Genomic DNA, 22755 nt, shown 5'->3' on the forward strand with positions numbered 1-22755 from the left:
GTTCTAGGTCTAGTTTTCTGTTTAGTTAATGAAAATTCTTTGAATTATACGTCAGGACTTGTCCTGCTATGTTTTTTTGTTTCGTCGTCTGACGCTCTTTTTTCGTTTTACATTTGTTCACGCTGCAAAGCTGAAAAAGTCAAATTTTCTAAATGACTTCTTCCTCTCACTAACGGCATTTGCGCGCGTGACGTCATTTCTCACTCGCTTTAGCAAAAGTTTTTAAGTTATTTGCATGATTAGATTTTGATCATACGTGACTTACTCACTCAATAAAATGATCTTAAAGTTTAATTTGAATTCATTTAAGGTCAAAGGAACTCATATGTGCAGTAAAGGTCCCTAATAAGAGGCTTCTGCGGAATGATTTTAACAAGCTTTATTAATTTATTGCCGAATGTTTTTTTACCTAGTTTTTTGAGCGGCGTCGATTTTTTTTTTCAATTTAGATCTATATCTATTTCTATCTCTATTATATGGCACGCATGTCTATTCTTTCGCAGCTATTCAGGCGATCTGCCGGCTATGTTTTAAAAATGCAAATTTTTGCTTGAACTATTTGAGGCACGCGCAAGTTGAGCAGATCTTACGTGAAACTTAAGTCACTGCTGCTTACAGAGAAAACGCCATATTATCTGGATTTTTCCTGTAAGTAGTGTTGTCCTGTAATTAGTGTTGTACAAGAGGGGAGCTAGACACTTAATTAGTAGAGTGATTTTTCAAAGTTTTGACGCGGCGCCTGAAGTCTAGCATATGCTGTAAGTTTAAAAACAATAATGTAAATTTAAATACGCTGCCGCAATTTTTAAGTTGGTCACAATATTAAGTTCGCTATTAAATATTGCCTACCACCAGTATTAAGTTGATCACAATTGGCTTCAAAACAGGCAGTTTACCGTGTAAAATTAACTTTTTTAACTAGTGTAGTAGCAAGGCATTTGATACTAGTAGCAAAGCATTTCTAAACCCGATTTCGTTTAGTTTTGATTTGGCACAAATCGACTGTAAACTGGTAGAATTTGACAATCTAGAATAGCGTTTGAAGATCTTTTCGTTTTGCTGCTCTTTAGTTGTCCAAATTTGTCAGCTTTTGGTTGATTGGAGTTTCCGACATGTGCAAGAATTTTCCTCTACCTTTGTTTTCCTCTGTTTACCACATTAAAATAGCTTTAACAGATTTTAGAAACTTCTTTTGCACAAATGTTCTTTCGAACTGTGATAACAGTTCAAAATAAACGGCCGCATTTTTTTCACTAAAATTTACTTAAACGGTTAGTTCACCATTCAAGTCTTCGTAAATTCGTTACTTGGAGAAATTGCAATTAGTTTGAAATTTGCCATTTAATTCATTGTGGTCAATGAATTAATTGTTTTGATTTTTGAAACCAAATTTAATTGGCATCGGTTCTTTCAATTCTGTATTGGTGTTAGTGCTGGGTCCTTTCTATATCTTTAGTTTCTGATGCTCTAATTTTTTTTTACTACTGTCAGGATATATAAATATACATAGGAGTTGACTTGCTGCCCCGAGTTGACCGACTACCCTTTTAGGGGAGGGGCTTTCTTTTAATTGACCTCTTTCTTATTGGTGTTAGTGCTGCTTTATCAATGTTGTTCAACTATGTTCTGTAACATTTTTAGACAATATTGCATTTAAAAGATTTCGACAAAATTAGAAATCAAAATGTCATGGCTAAGTCCGCATATGAAACGTCCATGGCGTCAGCCAAACAATCCTTCCTATTCACCCAATAACAGACCCTGGAGTGGGAACAGTCCTCGTTTTAATTCACCACGAGAGGCATATCACTATCAGTCCAACAGTCCGCGCCATGCGCCTTATCCTCGCTTTTCTCCACGCGCTTCCTTCAATCAGGGATATCGAAATAACTCGCCTAGGTTTTCGGAGCGGAGTACTTCATCAATATCATCTGAATTGACGGGCGGGTATCGGAGTCAACACCGTTTGTGAGTTAATTTTTTATTTTCGAGTTAATTGAATCACAAAGAAGCCTGTGATTACTAAAATTGCGAATTATAAAACGGCTTTCCCCTCTAGAGTAGAATTAGCATCACGGAATCTGGGTCCTTTTGCAGCATAACCCGGGAGAGAAAAAATTATCCAATTGTAGTTTAAATGTGGTGATAGGGGGCACTATTTTCTAATCTCACTAAGCTGGGTGAGAGAGCCGGGAATCCTGACGGCTACCCCGACTAGTTTTGACCATAGTAGTATATCGTGAGCAAGAGTGGCGGGGGTAAAAAGACGTACCTATGTATAAAGATTACGTATAGCCCATATTCCCTCAAATCCCAAAGACGTACCTCACAGCATGATACCCAAGGTGTTCAAGCGAGGGGGATTAGCAAGTTAATCCTTTAATATTAAATTAGTAAGGTCATTCACTCATTCCCATATTGCACTTTATTAATGTAAATTTCCAAAGACGTACCTCACAGCATGACACCCAAGCTGTTCACACGAGGGGGATTAGCAAGATAGTGCCTTAACAACAAATCAGTAAGGTCATTGACCCCCTACCATATTACACTTTACTAATGACAATTTCAAAAGACGTACCTCACAGCTTGATACCCAAGCTGTTCACACGAGGGGATTAGCAAGATAATCCCTTGATATTAAATTGGTAAGGTCATTGACTCCCTACCATATTACACTTTAATAATGTAAATTTCCAAAAACGTACCTCACAGCATGACACCCAAGCTGTTCACACGAGGGGGATTAGCAAGATAGTGCCTTAACAACAAATCAGTAAGGTCAATGACCCCCTACCATATTACACTTTACTAATGACAATTTCAAAAGACGTACCTCACAGCTTGATACCCCAGCTTTTCTAACGAAAGTGATTAGCAGGATAATGTTTTAATAATAAATTAGGTAGGATGACTCATTTACAGTTACGTACGTTAGACGTGATTTTCAAAAATGTACCTCACAGCATGATACCCAAGCTGTTCACACGAAGGGGATTAGCAAGATAATCCTTCAATAATAATTTAGGATGACTCATTTACAGTTATGTACGACTTTTCAAAAATGTACCTCACAGCATGACACCCAAGCTGTTCACACAAAGGGGATTAGCAAGATAATCCTTCAATAATAATTTAGGATGACTCATTTACAGTTACGTACGACTTTTCAAAAATGTACCTCACAGCATGACACCCAAGCTGTTCACACAAAGGGGATTAGCAAGATAATCCTTCAATAATAATTTAGGATGACTCATTTAAAGTTACGTACGACTTTTCAAAAATGTACCTCACAGTATGATACCCAAGCTGTTCACACTAACGGGATTAGTAAGATAGTGTACAACAAACTAGTAAGGTCATTTACCCACCCATTCCCATGTTAACAAAAAACAGTACAATTTTTTAATTTTTGATTTTTACAGATTTTTTACAATTTTTAAATCAATTTTTTTTGTTTAAAATAGTGTTTTACTGTGTCGTTTTAAACTGAAGTTCCAATTTTCCGATTTCAGAAAAAATTGTATTATTGTTTTGAAAATGTACATTTCTTATTTTTTCAGCCAATCAAATAATCTGTCAGATCTGATTTTGGAATATTGATGCTGAAAAACATTATCGATTCATTTTGTCTTTTGTCTTGGTTGAAAATAAGTAGCCTAAAAAAAATGCAAAATACTCCAATTCTTCCTTTACTTCCTTCGACATCTTTTCTCTCTACACTGCATTCAGATTTAGATTACGTTCCCATCACGGAAGCATCAATATTTAAAACGGTAGTAACCGATAACAATTTGGAATTATCTTTTGAGGTGGATTGCACTAGAGTAACAATTAAAACTCAGACAACTAGCTTGACACTTCCGAAGGATTTGTGGAGAACTTTAGAGGCAGCTAGACATCATTACCTCCACCTAGCCGAAGAAAAAGTCAACAATTCCTTGCTTTCTCTCCAAACTTATTTTCAAACCATTGAAAGAATTCGAAAAGAACAAGGGTTTCACCCGTTGAAAGACAGCAAAGGTATTATGTTCCCGTACTCTCGTGACATAAATCACTACGGTGTTTGGTGGTTAGAAGACATGTTCTCCAAGCATGCTGACTCATTTTCTAAAAAACCAGAAGCCTTCAATCTGCCCGATTTCAAAGACCTTATTCTTCCTCCGATCCAGGAAAATGACAATGATGAGAGTCAATCATCTCATCAAAATATTCCTTTCTCGAACTATAGGTGTTCTCCAATAGAATAGAGAGATAGCTCGCTTGTGTTCGATGCTAAAATTTCCCTCACGTGACTAAACATAGAAAACTCATCTTTGACATCACGTGATGTTACTAAAAATAGAAGTGACATAACTATTACGTCATGATGCACACTCTATTTTCATTGGTTACGAATTATTTTATAAGAGCTCATTGGATACGAAGTTTATTTTTCGCTACTGTTCTCGTTCTTTCTTAAATTTCATTGGCTCAAGATATCAAGCCCTTTCTTGAAGACAGTTTATTCATTTGTTTCTTTGCGATTTCAATATTCAGTTACCCTTGTAGACCCAAATTTTCTGCTTTAAAAACTTTACATACTTCACATTCTCATTTCACAGATGGATCAAAGCTCTGTCTCTCCTAACTCCAAAAAACCATTCTCCTTTCCCATCCGCAAACGAGATTACAAAGGAAAACCAGTTGTTCCCTCACCACAATTGGAATACCACAATGAGAGCATGTTTTCTCTATTTAAAGACAACAACGATAAAAAAGACAACACCGACTCAAAACCAAATGAGGAGCACGATGGAAGAAACAACTGTTGGTCCTTTCAAGAATACGGTAACCGGAAGTTTCAAATCAGCATCCCAGAGGAAACAATCAACACAAACTCTAACTGGACTCACTTGAAAGTATTTCGCGAAAATGTGGAAACTGAATATATTCTGCATCAATTTCTGATGCTATCGGCCAGAGAATTGAAGCTTGTTATTGAAAAGATACCTGAGATGATAAAAGAAGCACTACTGTTCGAACCTACTGTAGGTACTGCGAAGCTGGTGATTGACGAAACTGTGTTCCAACCAACTGATGTTGAGGAAAAAGCAAAATTTGATGTGTTCTGGGAGGTGAGTGAGACTGCTCGACGGAAGGTGTGTGTGACAAGAATATTTTTCCAAGATGATCCGAATCGATGTTATTTCACAATCAAGCTGTTCACACGAGGGACTGAAAAGGACAGTTTTAGAAGGAAATGCTTTCTTTCGGTCAGAATTGGCGAGATGGAGAAACTACACAGAATGAGCGATGAATTTATTTCAGTGCTGAACAAAGTCAAAAACCCAAAAAAGATCGCAAAGTGCATAAAAGTAATTGAAAATTTTTATATTGTATGTTGTGATGTTTGTATTTAATCACTTTTTAAAATTTAATGTTCCAGTACAGTTGCTTGATATGAACATTGAGGAAATTGTAGCGTTAGAGAAAGAAATCAGTAAACTTTTTGTTGGAAATACAAAACGCAAAAATTTTTTTTTGGCTGTCTGTCGAAGCTTGAACAAAAATGTAGATCTGGATAAAATCAACAGAGAAACTCCGTTTGGGGGACTAATAGGAGTTGGCGACTCAAAGTTAGAAAAACTTCTCAATTGGTCAAAAATTTTTCGATTACATGCTACATTTCATGATGCCGCAGGATACCTGAAAACAAATCTAAATATTGGCCCTGGATATTGTTAGGTTGTTCCATTTTTTAATTCTATATTGAATTTTTGTTTCTTGGGACATATAACAGGTCTTGCATATTGTTGTTTTTTGAAAATGTCATCAAGATTCCAATTAATCAAAGTGTGAATCATTATTTCCTAAAGACGAACAAAAATCAGTTGCTCTCTAATGACAGATCATCTCAATCACGCATCTGACTTTATTTTTGATAATAACAATCAGGAAAGACCTCCTTGGAAAATCTGTGGTCGCACTTGCTCTCGAACAGCTTTTTTGTCAATATTTCAGTGCTTAGTTGTATTAGTACTGCTTCTGTTTTCAATTATTAATCTTATTTTTGCTAGAACTTGTGACGAACGAACAGTTTGGGTTGCTATTCTTTCAAGTGCCGTTGGTTATATACTTCCTAATCCCCGAACATAAAATGAACAAAATCATTTCAACAAACGAACGAATTTTGATGTATCTTGTTGGTCCTTCCGGATCTGGAAAAACTGTTTTTATCAGTGATATGCTACGAATGAAAACTTTTCAGCCATCATTTGATCGAATTTTATACTTTTATAAGCACTTTCAGCCAATTTACGACACAATGATGCAATCAATTGCAGACATAGAATTCATTCAGGGAGTTGACTTTGATTTAATCGATAACTTACCCGCTGACGGCAGTAAATATTTACTTATATTCGATGATTCATTGGACATTCTTTCCAAGTCGGAAAAGTTCAACGGAATTGCGACAGCCGGTAGACATCGAAACCTAAATTGTGTATATATCAAGCATAATCTCTTCCACAAAAACAAAACTGGACGTGATGCCGAGCTGCAGACTACTCACATTGTTTTGTTCAAATCACCGAGAGATGTGCAGCAGATTGATATCTTGGGGAGACAGCTAGGTCTCGGAAGACAACTAAAACAGTGGTAGGATGATGCAACACAAGAACCATATGGTCATCTTATGATTGATTTGAGACCATCTACACCTGATTTGTTGAGATACTGTTCAAATGTAACATCTTTTCCCTCAGAATTCTTCGTACCGAACAGTCGTGCTCGTATTACTGATATTAATGATAAACGCACAGAACTATTATACTCTGAAGCTCTTTCGGAATCTCAGCAAGAAATTTCAACCAGCTTTCCTTCTAAATTGTGCTAAAGAGTTCATCAGATTTCTCTGTGAGTGTATTGTAAACTTGATTGAAGGAAACCTCACAGGAGTAAGAAAAAATCAGTTTGTTCGCTTCCAAAAACAACTTAGAAAGCTCACGTCAAAATCAACAACCCTCAATTCCAGAAGACTTATATTGGGCTCGAAAGCTGGAATAACAATATTAGGTTACATATATCAACCTTGTATGAACAAATTTTCAACTTTCTTCAATGAGTGAGGTCAAAAAGTTTGTTCTTGTTCCAAAAGAACTGTGGGAGTCCAGAAAAGGGAAATTACCGGAACCCTCCTGCGAGATCTATAAAAAGGAAGAAACTGTTTTTCCAGTTATCAAAAAAGCGAAAGAAGAAATTAGTTCCGAAAAAACCGATCGTCCACCTAAAGAACTTAAGACAGATCTGGAATTTCACTATAAGAACAGTCCCGAGACATTGAAAACTTTGAAGGAAATTTACGAAAACAAACGGTTGAAAGTTTCACTTTCCAATACAATTATTGTTGACAACGTTGACACTGGAGTTGATATAAAAACATTCCTTCATTCAATCAAATTGAAAAACGCTCCAGTTGATCCAAACTATTTCCTAATTCTTAAAGTTCTAAATCTGAGACCATATCTGGTTAAAAACAACATTTTGAGGACACAGTATGGTTCAGACTGGTTCAATTACAGTTTCAGATAGAATCAAATTGCAGAAGTTGTATAAAGGGAAGGGACCAACAGCTTTCGGTTCTATCAACAACCTAACAAAATCAAGTGGAATAAGTCGCGAGAAAGTTACAGATTTTTTACAATCAAAAGACTCTTATACGAAGTACAAAGGGATCAGAAGAAAATTTCCGCGGCTAAATGCGCATGCTCGCTATATTGATGAGATTTGGTGCTTGGATCTTGCACAAATGGATAAACTATCACAATGGAACCGAGGTATCAACTTTTTACTCGTTACTGTCGATGTTTTTTCTCGATTCTTGCGAGTAGAAGCCTTACGAAGCAAAAGAGCAGAGGGTGTGAAAGCAGCTTTTATCAAAATGTGTTCGAAAAAGAACGAACTCAATTTCCCGAAAAAATTATGGCTAGATCAAGGAAAAGAGTTTTTCGGAGATATGTCCAATTTCTGCGAGGATGTGGGAGTCAAATATTATCACACTTATAGTGAAACAAAAGTAGCTTTTGGCGAGAGAGCTATACGAACCCTGAAAAACTTAATTTACCGCTACCTGGAGGAAAAGGACACATTATCTTACATCAAAGACCTGCAAATGTTTGTTGACATCATCAACTCTAGAATAAACCGAAGTATCGGTTTGGCACCCAAAAATGTAGTAAATGCTGACTTTTTGACTGTCATGTACAAGCGGATGAAACTACGAAAAAACAAGAAGCCTAATTTTAAAGTAGGTGATAAAGTTCGGTTGGTATTAGCAGGGCACAATTTTCAAAAAGGATATAAGCCTCACTATACACATGAAATTTTCCTAATTCGAAAAATAAACACTTTGGCTCCTTTCCCGACTTACTTTGTTGTTGATCAGAAAGGAGAAAACATTGATGGAATCTTTTACGAGCAAGAATTGTCAAAAGTTAAATAATCATTTTTCAATTAGTCGCGCTAGAAAATGGACGGTTACAATCTGCCTTATTTTAAAGGAGTTCCTCGTCAGAGAGGGCGTGGCTTTGGAGCCTTGGCTAGAACAGTAGCTAGAACAACTCTTCCAATTCTCAAGAAATACGTTTTACCTGCTGCAAAAAAAATTGGACGAGATGTAATCGAGTCAGCCATTCCCGAAATTAGAGGTGTTTTATCAGGACAGACTTCAATTAAAAGAGCAGTAAAGAAGACTGCGAAATCAACAATACGAAAACAAGTTGGTGGTGGTATGAAAAAGAGGAAAAACACGAGACAAAGTATCGTTCGGCAAAAAATTCGGAAAGACTTTCTGAAGAACCTTGACTAATCATTTTCCCAAACAAACGTCACAGAGTACAGTCAAACATCATGAATTCGTTTTATCTTGAATTAGTATCCAACGCTTCCTCTCAAGTTTATCCTCAAAATACAATGGCTTCATTCACTAATTTTCTTCCCGACAAAATTGAACTGGATGGATCTTGGGAAGTAGCTTTAGTCGAAGTATCATATCCCGGTATATGTTATAACGTTGAAGGAGGATTGATGACCTTTCACTATGATGAGAAATTTAAGCATGTCTTTGCCATTCCACCAGCAGTTTTTAACTCTATGGATGAATTTGTAAAGAGTCTTACAGATATTCCCAAAAAAGCACGACATCCCAAAAACTTAGATCCTCAATTTTCCATCAACATCGACAAAAAAAGTCGAAGACTAACGTTTTGCAATAGAGAATCTCAAAATGTATCATTCAGCAAAATTTTGGCTGCTAACTTGGGCGTTGAAGCTGACAAACCTGTTATGCCTTATTCGAAAAGATCATACAACACCAAGTCCTGGGCAACGGCAGATCTCCCTTTTGATATTACTGGAACACATACAGTTTTACTCTACTTGGATATAGTTGAACCCAATTCAGTCGGTGATGTGAAATGTCCTCTCCTACGCTCCTTTCCATTCAAACACCGAGAGTTCCATAATGATGAGATTAAGAGATCGCAGGTTCTGAGTTATCGCAGTTTTGAACACTTGAGATTCCATAAAGTAATCAAATCGAACTTCCACAGTATCCATGTAGAATTAAGAAATGCTGCTGGACACCTTGTTACCTTCTTCCCTATTGGTCAAGTTCAACTTACTTTATTATTCCAGAAAAAATCTTGATCATTTCCTCAATTATCATTATAAAAAACGGTCGGCTAAAATGAATTCCTTATCTCACTCTATGCTCGACTTTTTTAGGAAAGTTCCAATTTTAGACCCAATTCTTTGGTCCAATGAACAACAAATATTTCCAACAAATTCCTTAAACGAGTCAACAATCGAATTTCAATTGGAAACTGATCGTAATATTTTCACTGACTTGCGATCTACTCGATTATTCATCAGAGGAAGGGTTATTAAAGGCGATCGAACACGTTTGGATAATGCCGAAGAAACATTATTGGTAAACAATGCTCTTCATTCACTTTTCTCTAATTGCGAAGTCTATCTAAACAATGAACAAGTTCACAGTGCCAATTCTCTTTATGCTCATCAAGCTTTTGTTTCTGCTGAGTTTTCAGGTACAAAAGGAACGAAGGAAAGCTTGTCTCAATGTCAAGGATATCGATACGAGATTGAGCCAAACGATTTTGCTAAAAGACCATTTACAGATGTTGTTTTTCAAAAAGATAAAGATGAGTTTACTTTTTACGGTCCGTTGGCAATAGGTCTATTTGCTTGTGAAACTTTACTTCTCCCAAATGTCAACCTCAGACTGAAGTTGATCCGGTCTTCTCCAGCGTTCTATATGATCGATACTGGTGGGCTGAACTCTGAGGCCTTAATTTTGGAAGCTTGCCTTTTTACTAGACAGGTAGCAATCTCAGATAACTGGATGAGAAGTTTCAAAAGCAGACTGCTTCGAGAACCTGCCATATTTTACTATAATGAAGAACTTCCAAAGACGTTTATTATTCCCGCAGGACAGAACCAGTTTATACAAGAAAATATATTTTCAAACAAACCAATTCGAATGATTGATATTGCTATGAATCTGAATAATGAGTTCAGTGGAACATACAACACGAATCCGTTCCATTTTCGTAAATTTGGTCTCCGGCAAGTTAAAATTGTGCGTGGGAATCAAACTATAGTCAACTTGAAAACAGAAAATCACGTGAGAGCTTATGCTGAAACAATGAAAGCACTCAAGTTTGATGATGACGGTCCTAACATTCAATACAAGGATTTTGAAAACCATTTTCATTTATTTTTCGATCTTACTTCAACACAGGAGGCCAATGTCGAAATGCATTTTCCTGATGTAGTTGGAGCAGGAATTCGTTTAGAGCTCTACTTTGCTAACAATTTGACCAATACTGTAGAATTATTCGTTAGTGGTGAACGTATAAGTTCAATTGCAATTGATAAGGAGGGATCAGTCACCAAAAATGGATAATCAAAAACTCTTACATGTTGTCAACAGGTTCCCACACCTAAAGTTCAAATACCTCGGTTCCTTCCCTGCAGATCTTCGACCAAGATATTTACCTACAAACACGTTTTGTTTAATCAACATAGATCCATCTACTCAACCGGGCTCCCACTGGATTTTGCTTGCGAATAAGAATGGAAAGTTGTTCTACGGAGATTCTATGGGAGAAATGTTGCAAAATTATGGTATCAAGACAAAATTAAACTTTGGTTCATTAGTACAGGAAAAACTCCAAGATTCAGAATTGTGTGGGTTATATGCTATTTATTTTGCACATGTGCCATTTTCTAAAGTTTCGTCTAAATATTTAAATGATTTTCATATATTGAAGTTCTTTGCTGATGTTTTGTAAGTTTTGAAAACCAAAATCTTTAAATGTTTGAACAATAATTCGTAAAATGATGCAAATGGTTTTCAAAACTTTAAAAGTTTGTAAATTTTATATTTAATTGATTGTATGTGTATTTGTTTCTAATTCATTTGTTTAAAAAAAACGGCTTTTGTTAAAAAGAGATATTGGTAGGAAAACTGTGAATTAAAAACAGAGGCGATATAAATATAAGACTGATGAAAACGAGTTATAAATCCAAAGGAGTAGTGTGAATACCATCTTCACAGACTTTACGCTTTGGATAAAAATATGACAGTCCCACTTTCTTTAGTTCATAGGTACAAATTTTCTTGTTGTCAACAACTCTGAAGCCACGATTTGTTGAATAAACTCGCTCCTCATTGAAGAGAACTTTTCTATACTTATTTAGGGGCTCCTCAATGTTGCTCTTGTTGAGTCCTTTACTTGATAGTTTAACTGTGTCTGTTTCCTCATCGTAACAGCAATACGTCTTTGAACAAAGAGCAATCATTTCAGAGCATCTAAATTCTTCCTTAAAAAGTCCAGGAGTTCTTTTGTCAAAGGCAGCATGTTTTCTGCAACATTCTCGTGGGAAGAAATTGCTGCTAGAGTTTGCTGCAAAGTTATCATTGCAGTCGCTCTGTCTCATCCAGTACCACACTGATCGCATTTCTGGTCGAATGATGTCTTCAATTTTTTCTTCACTAAGGGCCATGTAGAGACTGTCGGTATCCATTTCAATGAGTTCGTACTTGTTCTTATCACAGAAAGGGGTGAAGAAGTTGTATTTAAGTTGTAACATGGTGAGTTTGGCGTACTGGAGGATGAAGAAGCCTACAATTATTGGCTCTTTATGATCGATACGCGACTTGCTCATTTCTACCTCATATATCTGCTCTGGTAGCTCATTCATAGTCTTGAAAAACCTATTGTTAATAAATTTGTCCACCTGTGATCCTTTCACGTACTTGGTATTTGTATGTCGACTACGGTCCATGATCTGATATCCATACGAACTGTTTCCAATCAGCTTCATTGTCTCCGCGACGACTGTTGACTCCTTATTCTGGTCTCCTTCGCGGCGGGCATCGACAACATTCTGAACAAATGTCTCAAAGCAGCGTCGGGGAGTGTATCGAAGAAACCAAAAGACGTCTTTTAGGATCACACCTTTTTCTAGATAAAATAACAAAAGTGGTGTAATAACTGGTCCTCGTTCAAGCTTGAAACTGGAAATGAGCATTTTTCTGGGTCTGGATAGTAATTTGTTGCGTTCTGCAAACTCTTTCATATGGTCCCCAATATCATCTCGTCCCACTTCACAATTCTTGAAAATTGGAGGAAAGTCTTCAAAGTAAGGATACATTTCCTCTGGGACTTCAAGACTACAATCGACGACACCAAACAGTTCTCCACGTTTAATTTTCTCAATGAGCGAGTGCTTGTTCATCGCTGGTTGGAAGGGATAATTTGACTTGAGAAAGTCTTTAACCCCATTTGTGTTTTCGCTCCTCCACTTCTTCCATTGACACTCCCAGATCTCTTCAACATTCAACCCCAATCCCTTCAGGTACTCTCTTCTATCATTGTCACGTTCTCTTCGCTTCAATCCGCTTTCTATGTCCTCGAAGAGAAGCGGTTTTTCCTCTTGACACGGACAAAAATGAAAGAAGCAACCCATCGCTTCAAAAACCGTGTTGCAATGGTTACAAAACCCATCAACTAAATAAGGACCGAGCTTCTTTTGTTTCTTGTGTGTGAACTGGGTTTGTATTTTACAATTGGGGTGAACCTGTTGGAAGTAGTCCATGACCTGCTGTTCAAAGTAGCTTCTCCAGTTCCTGTTTGGATGAAATTTTTCAGTCTCTTCATTGTACTCCCACTTTGTATAGGGTCCTGTTGGCATCTCTTTTGTCATGGAAAAAGGGTACAACTGACTGGCATCTATTCCGACGATGGACTTGCAAACGTTTTCTGACTCTCGAATTTTTGTTTCACCAACTTTTGCATACCTTGTAAAGATAATTGAGGGTCCCCCTGTTAGCCACTTTCGAATGTAATTATCATATTCTTTATCCTTCTCACAAAACGGAAAAAAAGCTGCATCTGTTGACGAATGAAGGAACCTGTTCGCCAAGTTGGGAAGAGTGTAGCCCAACTTCAACATGTCTACTTGTCTTGAGTGGTAAAAACTGATCATTTTCTTCATAGCCTCAAGTGTAGGTTCGACATCTTTGTTATTGTACCACATGAGGAAGTCACGAAACGTCTGCATACCTTTTCTTTCCCATATATTTTGGAGCTCCAAGTAATTTTCTTCGGCATTTTGTGGAACTTTCTTGAGTCTCAACTTCTTCAAAATTTCATCCTGCTCCATTCCACCGTTTTTCAATTCCACAAACTTATCGTAATCGACTGAAAGAACGTTGTGATTCTTCAACTTGCTCCAAAAGCTGTCAATTGGTGGCAGTTGGGATACTTTCAACTTCTTAATACTGTCGAACCATTCATAGGGGAAGAAACCTTTCTCTTCACTCGCTCCATAGGCTTTTAGGAAATTATCCAGAGTTGTCGCTCCTCCCAGGAAGTTTAAAATGTCCAGAAACTGTAGACCAAGAAAATTCATGCCAATATATTTATTCCCCATTCGAATCACTTTAGGAATAACGTTTTTTTCTATTAAGAGGTGATGCAGAAGATACTCTTTTATTAGGTTTAAATCATACCGAGAGCTGTTGAATCCGAAAACAGGTATGGTACTGTAATAATTTTCAAAATCTTGTCTCAATTTTGATATCACCCTAAGCTCGCTTCTCAGTCTCCTAATTTCAAGATCTTCGTCTTCCTCCACCTCGGGTTCAGCTTCGTTCTCAAATAAGTCTTCCGCTCCGGTGGATACCTGCTTGTCTTTCACTGGAACCAGTTGTCGAAGAGCCCCATATTTTTCTTCCAATACCAGTACGAAATCATTGAGTTTCTCCCTCATTAGAAGCGTGCTCTTTTCCGCTATATTACTCAAGCTGGATACAAAATCACGGATTAGTTGAAGTGGATCTTCGTTGCAAATAAAAATTGGTTCGGAGAGCAGATTCGAGGATAATGAAACAATAATGGGGACATGTTTTCCAACCCATGAAGTCAAATCTGTGTTTTTGAGTGTACTGTCGGGGACTGTTACTGACTCAAAATCGAATACGATAAGATGAGAAAACAATCTCAGCTCTTGCGGAACATTAATATTTGCATCTTCCAAACGTTCAAAAATAGTTTCAGATAACTGATAGGCTCCTGTTGGATATTTGTGTTGCGTGTTTTCTGAGCAGTTTTGCATGTGCCGCAATAAGTTGAAGGATCTGTTGAAAAATTGATCGCATACGTAGCATTGGAACTTTTTGAGGAACTTGTTGATGTCTGCTGTCCAACAAATGTGATTTTCATATCTCAGTAACGAAGTTGTCTTTGAACGTTTCATCGAGGAGCGACGAGTAAGTTCAGCAAACATTTCCGATTCTTCATCAAAAAAAATGGAGTAAATCTGAATATTTCTGTCAACTAGAGCCTCAAGAACAGGAATATCGTCTTCATGTATTCCTTGAAACGTTTCGTCATTTCTCCGTGCCGCTGAGAGAAACATCCGCATCAATTCCATTGTTTTTTGTTGTAGCTCATTGCTACCATATAATTCATAGGCCAAGGAACGAAACATACACAAATTGTCTTGATAAGGTTTGTTTTCGCAGTCAGATACAAAACATTTAACTATTGGACTCCTCAGTAAGGTTGATGGAATTGATTGTTCTATGCATCCTAGCGGAACACCACTAAGGAGAAATACAAAGAAAGTGACATTTGTAACACAATAAAACTTCCACTTTGTGTCTGGACGTTGATTAATTCGATTTGGTAAAAATTCATCTTGTCTCAACATCGATTTAATATAATTGAGATCTGAGTCATCAGAGAGAACCATGGGATTTGAGAATACGGGGTTGTTATCTGCTGCGTAGTAGTAGCGAAATTCATCAGGATTTTGCACACTCTGCAGCACGAATCCAAACGAAATATTGATTTTAGCTGAACTGGGTAACTCGTTGTAAACACAATCCAATTTGTCGATCACTGTTTCATGGTTGATCTCCATTATTTTGAAGTTGTGAACTTTCTTTCTGGACAATTCAAGAACCGAGTCTCTCAGAAAGTGTTGAACCGTTTGAAGTTCACTATGAAGAGCGGGAGAGTCTCCATAGATAGATAAGTCAACTTCCTCGTAGGTGCTAGGAATTGAACCTTGGTGACTGTTTTTTTTGTGATGAAGAAGTTGATAATATGTGGAGAACGTTGAATTGCAGCTGCCGCATGAAAACTTCTTCTTTTGAGTGAGAGATGGAGCATGTTTAGAAGCAATGTGACGCTGCAGTTTCTCGTCGTCTGGAAATGACTGGGAGCACTGTAAACATCTTTTTGCGTGAAGCTTCTGATGTCTGCTCATATTGGATTTCAAAATAAGCTTATCACAAGAATTGCAAAGTTCTTTTTGGTCCGACTTCCGAGGCATCTCTGGAAAGAAAATAAACTGTAAGATTAGGAGTGAGAAAGGAGGAGTGAAAAAAATGTTAAAGTGGAAGTTGCGATGAAATAAAATATTTTTCAAAAGTTGTAATGATTATTGTTCTCAACTGCACTCAATTCTGTAAATCAGAAAAATGAAAATAAAACGGAAATGAAATGTCCTTTAATAAATATGACATAATTATAACAACACAATGACCTAATTGTGACGAGTCATGATGTAATTGTGATGTTATGATTAATTGTGACTATAAAATAGTAACTAATTGTCTAATCACGTGAGAATTTTATGATTATTAATGGTTTTTTTAATTCAATAATTGGGTATATATTCCTACCACAAAAACAGGTTTTAATAAAAGCAAACTTACGAGTTTCTTTTTTAGATTTAAAGGTGAAGTGAATAGTTGCAATATCTACTATAGGGGGCAGTTTTGGCTGGCTAAAATGATCCAGTTTAAATACAGGAACAAAGGAGGATTTCTATTTATTAAATTTGTTTGCTCACCCGCTTCAACACTCCAAGTGTTCAACTTGAAACTGACAACAAGGAGAAAGAAACAAACACTATCTGAAAAAAAGATAAATTAAACTAGAATTTGGATCAACTGATTTTTAGAAGTTGTTTGAAATAATGAATAGGAGTAGTGGCTTGGGAATAGTACTGGCTTAATAAACGCAAACTTACCAGTTTTATTGTGGTCTTGGAATTGAAGTGATGTGTTGCAATATCTAATATTTGGGGATATTTTGGCTGGCTAAAATGGTCCAATTTAAATACAGAAACAAAGGAAAATTTCAATTAATTGAAATTGTTTGCTTACCCGCTTCAACACTGCAAATTTTCAACTTGAAACTCTTCTTGCTGAAAGGAGAAAGAAACAAAGACTATCTGAAAAAGGAAAAATTAAACTAAAATTTTAACCAACTGATTTCTAGAAGTTGTTTGAAATAATGAATAGGAGTAGTGGCTAATATATGAGCGAGCCACACTAATTTGTTATTGAGGGATTATCTTGCTAAACCCTTTCGTGTGAACAGCGTGGGTATCATGCTGTGAGGCGCATTTTTGAAAAGTCGTACGTAACTGTAAATGAGTCATCCTACCTAATTTATTATTACAACATTATTCTGCTAATCCCTTTCGTGTGAAAAGCTTGGGTATCATGCTGTGAGGTACGTCTTTGGAAATTGACACTAGTAAAGTCTAATATGGTAGTTGGTCAATGACCTTACTGATTTGTTGTTAAGGCACTATCTTGCTAATCCCTTTCGCGAGAACAGCGTGGGTATCATACTGTGAGGTACATTTTTGAAAATCACGTCTAACGTACGTAACTGTAAATGAGTCATCCTACCTAATTTATTATTAAAACATTATCCTGCTAATCACTTTCGTTAGAAAAGCTGGGGTATCAAGCTGTGAGGTACGTCTTTTGAAATTGTCATTAGTAAAGTGTAATATGGTAGGGGGTCAATGACCTTACTGATTTGTTGTTAAGGCACTATCTTGCTAATCCCCCTCGTGTGAACAGCTTGGGTGTCATGCTGTGAGGTACGTCTTTGGAAATTTACATTAATAAAGTGCAATATGGGAATGAGTGAATGACCTTACTAATTTAATATTAAGGGATTAACTTGCTAATCCCCCTCGCTTGAACACCTTGGGTATCATGCTGTGAGGTACGTCTTTGGGATTTGAGGGAATATGGGCTATACGTAATCTTTATACATAGGTACGTCTTTTTACCCCCGCCACTCTTGCTCACGATATACTACTGACCATGTGTCTGAAAAGTTTGATCTGTTTTAGCCAGCAGCAATTTGATAAACACGATCCTTTTTTTCACCCATCAATGCTCGAAAATCCCTGGGCGGGTCTGGAGGAAGATTTTGAAGAAGTGAGGGAAGATTTGTTGGAAAATGCGGAAGAATTAATTCTGACTATTCCTATGACCATATCAAATTGGATGAGAAAAATACCACTGGACAATGAGATGAGAGAAAATATGTCGCATGACCAGAAAGTCAACCCGAATGCGACAGGTGATGTTAGAAGCATTGCTAAGTTAGCCGACACTGTCAATCAAATAGAGCAACAACTCAAAAGTGACGGACTTTATGCGCAGAGGCATAACGCTGAAACCAAAGATACTGAGCAACCAGAAATAAAAGTGGAACAGAAGCTTTTGCAGCCATCGGACTTCGAAATGGAACAGCATAGTAGCCTGCCCGATAATTCTAACGAGACCATAGATCAAACGGAAACATTGAGCGTGTCAATTGATAACAGTAGTCCACTGAGACCTTCAATGTTCAATCGGAAATCAATCAACGACTCGATTTCTTCCATCCAATCACCTCCCAAAATGAGCAGCCAGCCGGCTACTCCTGACAGAGTTGTAAAACCTCATCCTGTCATACCACAGGAGTGATTATTTTTTGCATTGCTTCAAATAGTGTTTTTAAACTCCCCCTCCTCTTTTCTAAAATATCAGTTTATTGAAAGCTATTTTGAATCCCCGAAATTGCTCAACTTGAAGCAATTGAATCCATTCCTGTGTATCAACTGTAACTGTTGCTGATCATCTTGTTTTTGCTTCTTTTCGCCTCTTAACAGCTGAAATGTTTTGACACATTTTTTTCACTTTACACAATATTAAAGACAGCTGATGATTTTTGAAAATTTAGTTAGAACAGTATTCCGTCTTCGAAATTGAGCCTGGTACATTGTACGGATATGCTATATTTTCGGATAAAGACATGAATGCTATCATAGCAAAGCCCTGAGCCCTTGCAGTGATATTTTAACATAAATATCATACTCAGAATTCTCCGATTTCAAACGAAGTAGAAATAAACGCGAAAGCGCTTGCAGCATAGAATTTTCCCTCAAGGGTTTTTCTTGGAGTTTTTCGGAAGATGAGGTTTTAAAAAAAACTAAAGGTTTTCACTAAAAATTTAGGGAAATATTCACCAAAAACATGAATTTATTGAACTTCTCATACCTTTTTGTCTCTGAGCGTTTCTTTTTTTACAGTTGGCATAATTCAAAAAAGTTTTGGTTCAAAAAGACTGAAAAAAAGGATTTTACTCTCAGCGTAAATATCTACTTTCGCATCTTACATCATTTCCAAAAGCAGGGGAAAGTTCTGGAATTTAAATTTAAAAATTGGGAAAATTTAGGACAGTATTTCAGTATTTAAATAGAATTAAACAGAAACTGATTATGCATTGAAAGTACTTGTTTTAACATGACTCAAAAAAAGGAATTAATTTTCCTCGCAAATAATTTTTGAATGCTGTTTTTAACCGTTCTTTTAATCATCCCTTTTTCATTCGAATTAAGGATGCGCTTATTGTTGTAAGATTATCTTTTCTAATCCATTGTTCTGTAGATGTCTATAGAATGAACAACTGAGCGTCATTTAAATTCCCAACGTTGTATTCGAGAAATTCATAGTTTCTCCGCAGAGTTTTTAATTTGCAATTTCGGTCACAGGTTTTTATTCAAAGAAACTTAGTGATCAAAAACTTTGTTTGTTTTATAATTAATTAAACGCTTTATATATTACTTTTTTATAAATGCAAAATTTCGAAAAATAGTCAAAAATTATTTTATTCTGAACCTATATTCATTTTTGTATGTACTAAGAATAATGACTGAAGCTGGAACCTATTGGGTTAGTGCATTTACAAGTAGGTGACCTGTTTGCTCCTAGGAGACAATTTTTATGAAACAGAAAAACTTTTTAATTTTCTATAAAATTTTTTAGTCTGCTTTTGTTTTTGGACGCTATTTTGAAGTTGATCTGTGTTTAAGAATTTTTTCTCCTTGGTGGGTAACAGAGAGTTACAAATAACAGTAAATAGATGTTTTTCGAAAAAAAAAACATGAGTTTCATAGTAATGCAAATCTTCTTTATCAAATTTTCCATGAATATCTATCTCATGCTAGATCTTAGGACCAAAGTGTCTCCCTCGTTGTAACCCGACGACCTTCTCTAATAGTGATATGAGTAACTTTTTAAAATGCGCATTTCAGGATTTTAAATTTTCCACGTTAGATACACAAACGGCTATTATCTAGGTCATTAGAATTGGGGCGCCGTCTTTTGTACGAATATTCACCTTTTTTGAAAATTTTTTGAAGTCAAATCGGAGTGGTGATTGTGGTCATACTGAAGCAGGAAATAGAGCGAATCGCGAGTACTGTGTTTGAACACAAGTTCAATTCTCTTATTGTGGTCTTTTACCCAGTGGCAATTTGCATGATTTTCCGTTGTTTTTGAGGTTCTTATGGTTTGCGACAATTTGAGCTTGTCAATGTAGTGTTCAGGTTTAGCGATAAGACATTAAAAAGAGTACCAAATGAGGGTCGGACTCGAAAAATTTGTTAATATTTTACCAAAAGTTAATGAATACTGGCAAAATTCAAGAATTGACCATACTGTAAAAAAAACGTAGGCAAACAACCAAAAGGAAATATTGAGAAAAATAAAACCATATTTGGTGCCATTTTTTCATAAAAGTATTTTCAAGGACTAGCCTACATTTTATCTCGAAAAAGAGGAATCAAACAATTTAAAAAAAGTTTTCTATCTTTTCAGGTAGAAACAATGACATTAGTACACTATCCTTTTACATTTTTCTGCTCTACATTTTTAAATTTTTCTGCAAAATCGATCAAAATTTACGACGGAAAAGTGGTTAAAAACAACGGAAATCAAACTAATGTTCACAAAACTTCGAACCTCGATAACTCAGAAAGACGAAATTTAAAAAATTCTTTAATTACTTATTCTACGGTCGATGGGCTGTTTAATAGTACCACTATTAACTTTCTACATCAAATATATCGATCGGTCAAAATTCGCTGAACAAAAGAAAACGGTTGAGCATATAGTTCCTCACCCCACTTAGTGAGGTCGGAACAATTACACACCTTAATGCCAGTTCAATTTTTTACTTTTTAGCTGGTAGAAAGATGCAATTATTGCCTTTTGCCAGTTTCATTCTAATCATGGCCCATTGCTTTCAATGTCAACCTCAATTGCAGAGCAAAACTTTTCGAACTGCAATTTTTATTAACATACGGTAGGCAGATATAAGCAACCGATTGCATTTGTTGTTAAAAAGGGAGCCAATTAGCATCAGATGAAAATGTATATGGTATTTGAAAAAAGAACGACTGATACATCTCCATAAAACAAATGGACAGGTCAATAATTAGACTAGTTAACAACTGGGTAGAAAATAAAAAAGCAAAATTTTAAATTACATTCATGTTTTTAAATAAACTATTTCAAAGCCAATAAAATAAATAGCTATCAACTGAAAATATCAAATGTGTTGTTTTATTTTTCCATAAGGCATTGAGGCCTGTCATTAACCAGAATATGTCATAAGACTACCAAAAAGTGACAAATACATCCAAAAATCAAAAATTCAGTTATTGGAGAAAATGTCGAAGCCCCTAAATCCAGTAGGTTGTCATTGGAAACATCTTATATGTCTGACAATTTTTATCTTAAAAGGCAATGGGAACCATCATAATGAGACAAAATAAAAAAGAAACCAAAATATTGGCAAATATTAATTTTTTATAGAAAACCTTAGATTTTCTGCAAAATCGATCAAAAATTACGACGTAAAAAGTGGTTAAAAACAACGGAATTCAAACTAATGTTCACAAAACTTCGAATCTCGATAACTCAGAAAGACGAAGTTCAAAAAATTCTTTATTTACTTTTTCTACGGTCGATGGGCTGTTTAATAGTACCACTATTAACTTTCTACATCCAATATATCGATCGGTCAAAATTCGGTGAACAACAGAAAATGGTTGAGCATATAGTTCCTCACCCCACTTAGTGAGTTCGGAACAATTACACACCTTAATGCCAGTTCAATTTTTTACTTTTTAACTGTAGAAAGATGCAATTATTGCCTTTTGCCAGTTTCATCCTAATCATGGCCCATTTCTTTCAATGTCAACCTCAATTGCAGAGCAAAACTTTTCGAAATGTAATTTTTATTAACATACGGTAGGCAGATATAAGCAACCCATTGCATTTGTTGTTAAAAAGGGAGCCAATTAGCATCAGATGAAAATGTATATGGTATTTGAAAACAAAAGACTGATACATCTCCAGAGAACAAATGGACAGGTCAATAATGAGACTAGTTAACAACTGGGTAGAAAATAAAAAAGCAAAATTTTAAAATACGTTCATGTTTTTAAATAAACTATTTCAAAGCCAATAAAATAAATAGCTATCAACTGAAAATATCAAATGTGTTGTTTTATTTTTCCATAAGGCATTGAGGCCTGTCATTAACCAGAATATGTCAAGACTACCAAAAAGTGACAAATACATCCAAAAATCAAAAATTCAGTTATTTGAGAAAATGTCAAGCCCCTAAATCCAGTAGGTTGTCATTGGAAACATCTTATATGTCTGACAAATTTTATCTTGAAAGGCAATGGGAACCATCATAATGAGACAAAATAAAAAAGAAACTAAAATATTGGCAAATATTAATTTTTTATAGAAAACGTTAGATTTTCTGCAAAATCGATCAAAAATTACGACGGAAAAAGTGGTTAAAAACAACGGAATTCAAACTAATGTTCACAAAACTTCGAACCTCGATAACTCAGAAAGACGAAGTTCAAAAAATTCTTTATTTACTTTTTCTACGGTCAATGGGCTGTTTAATAGTACCACTATTAACTTTCTACATCCAATATATCGATCGGTCAAAATTCGCTGAACAACAGAAAACGGTTGAGCATATAGTTCCTCACCCCACTTAGTGAGGT

At 36.0% G+C, this 22755-nt stretch overlaps 1 protein-coding gene across 1 annotated transcript; it reads left to right on the plus strand.

The window, feature by feature from the left end:
- The first annotated feature begins 1589 nt into the window (after window positions 1–1589).
- Window positions 1590–18741, plus strand: LOC142348228 (uncharacterized). Its single transcript, XM_075399514.1, has 2 exons — window positions 1590–1968; window positions 17743–18741. The coding sequence occupies exons 1-2, from the start codon at window positions 1685–1687 to the stop codon at window positions 18362–18364; spliced, it is 906 nt and encodes a 301-aa protein (XP_075255629.1). The 5' UTR covers window positions 1590–1684; the 3' UTR covers window positions 18365–18741.
- The last annotated feature ends 4014 nt before the right edge of the window (window positions 18742–22755 follow it).

Source organism: Convolutriloba macropyga, chromosome 1 (genome assembly GCF_964194025.1).
Source record: "Convolutriloba macropyga chromosome 1, txConMacr16.3, whole genome shotgun sequence".
Taxonomy (NCBI): domain Eukaryota; kingdom Metazoa; phylum Xenacoelomorpha; order Acoela; family Convolutidae; genus Convolutriloba; species Convolutriloba macropyga.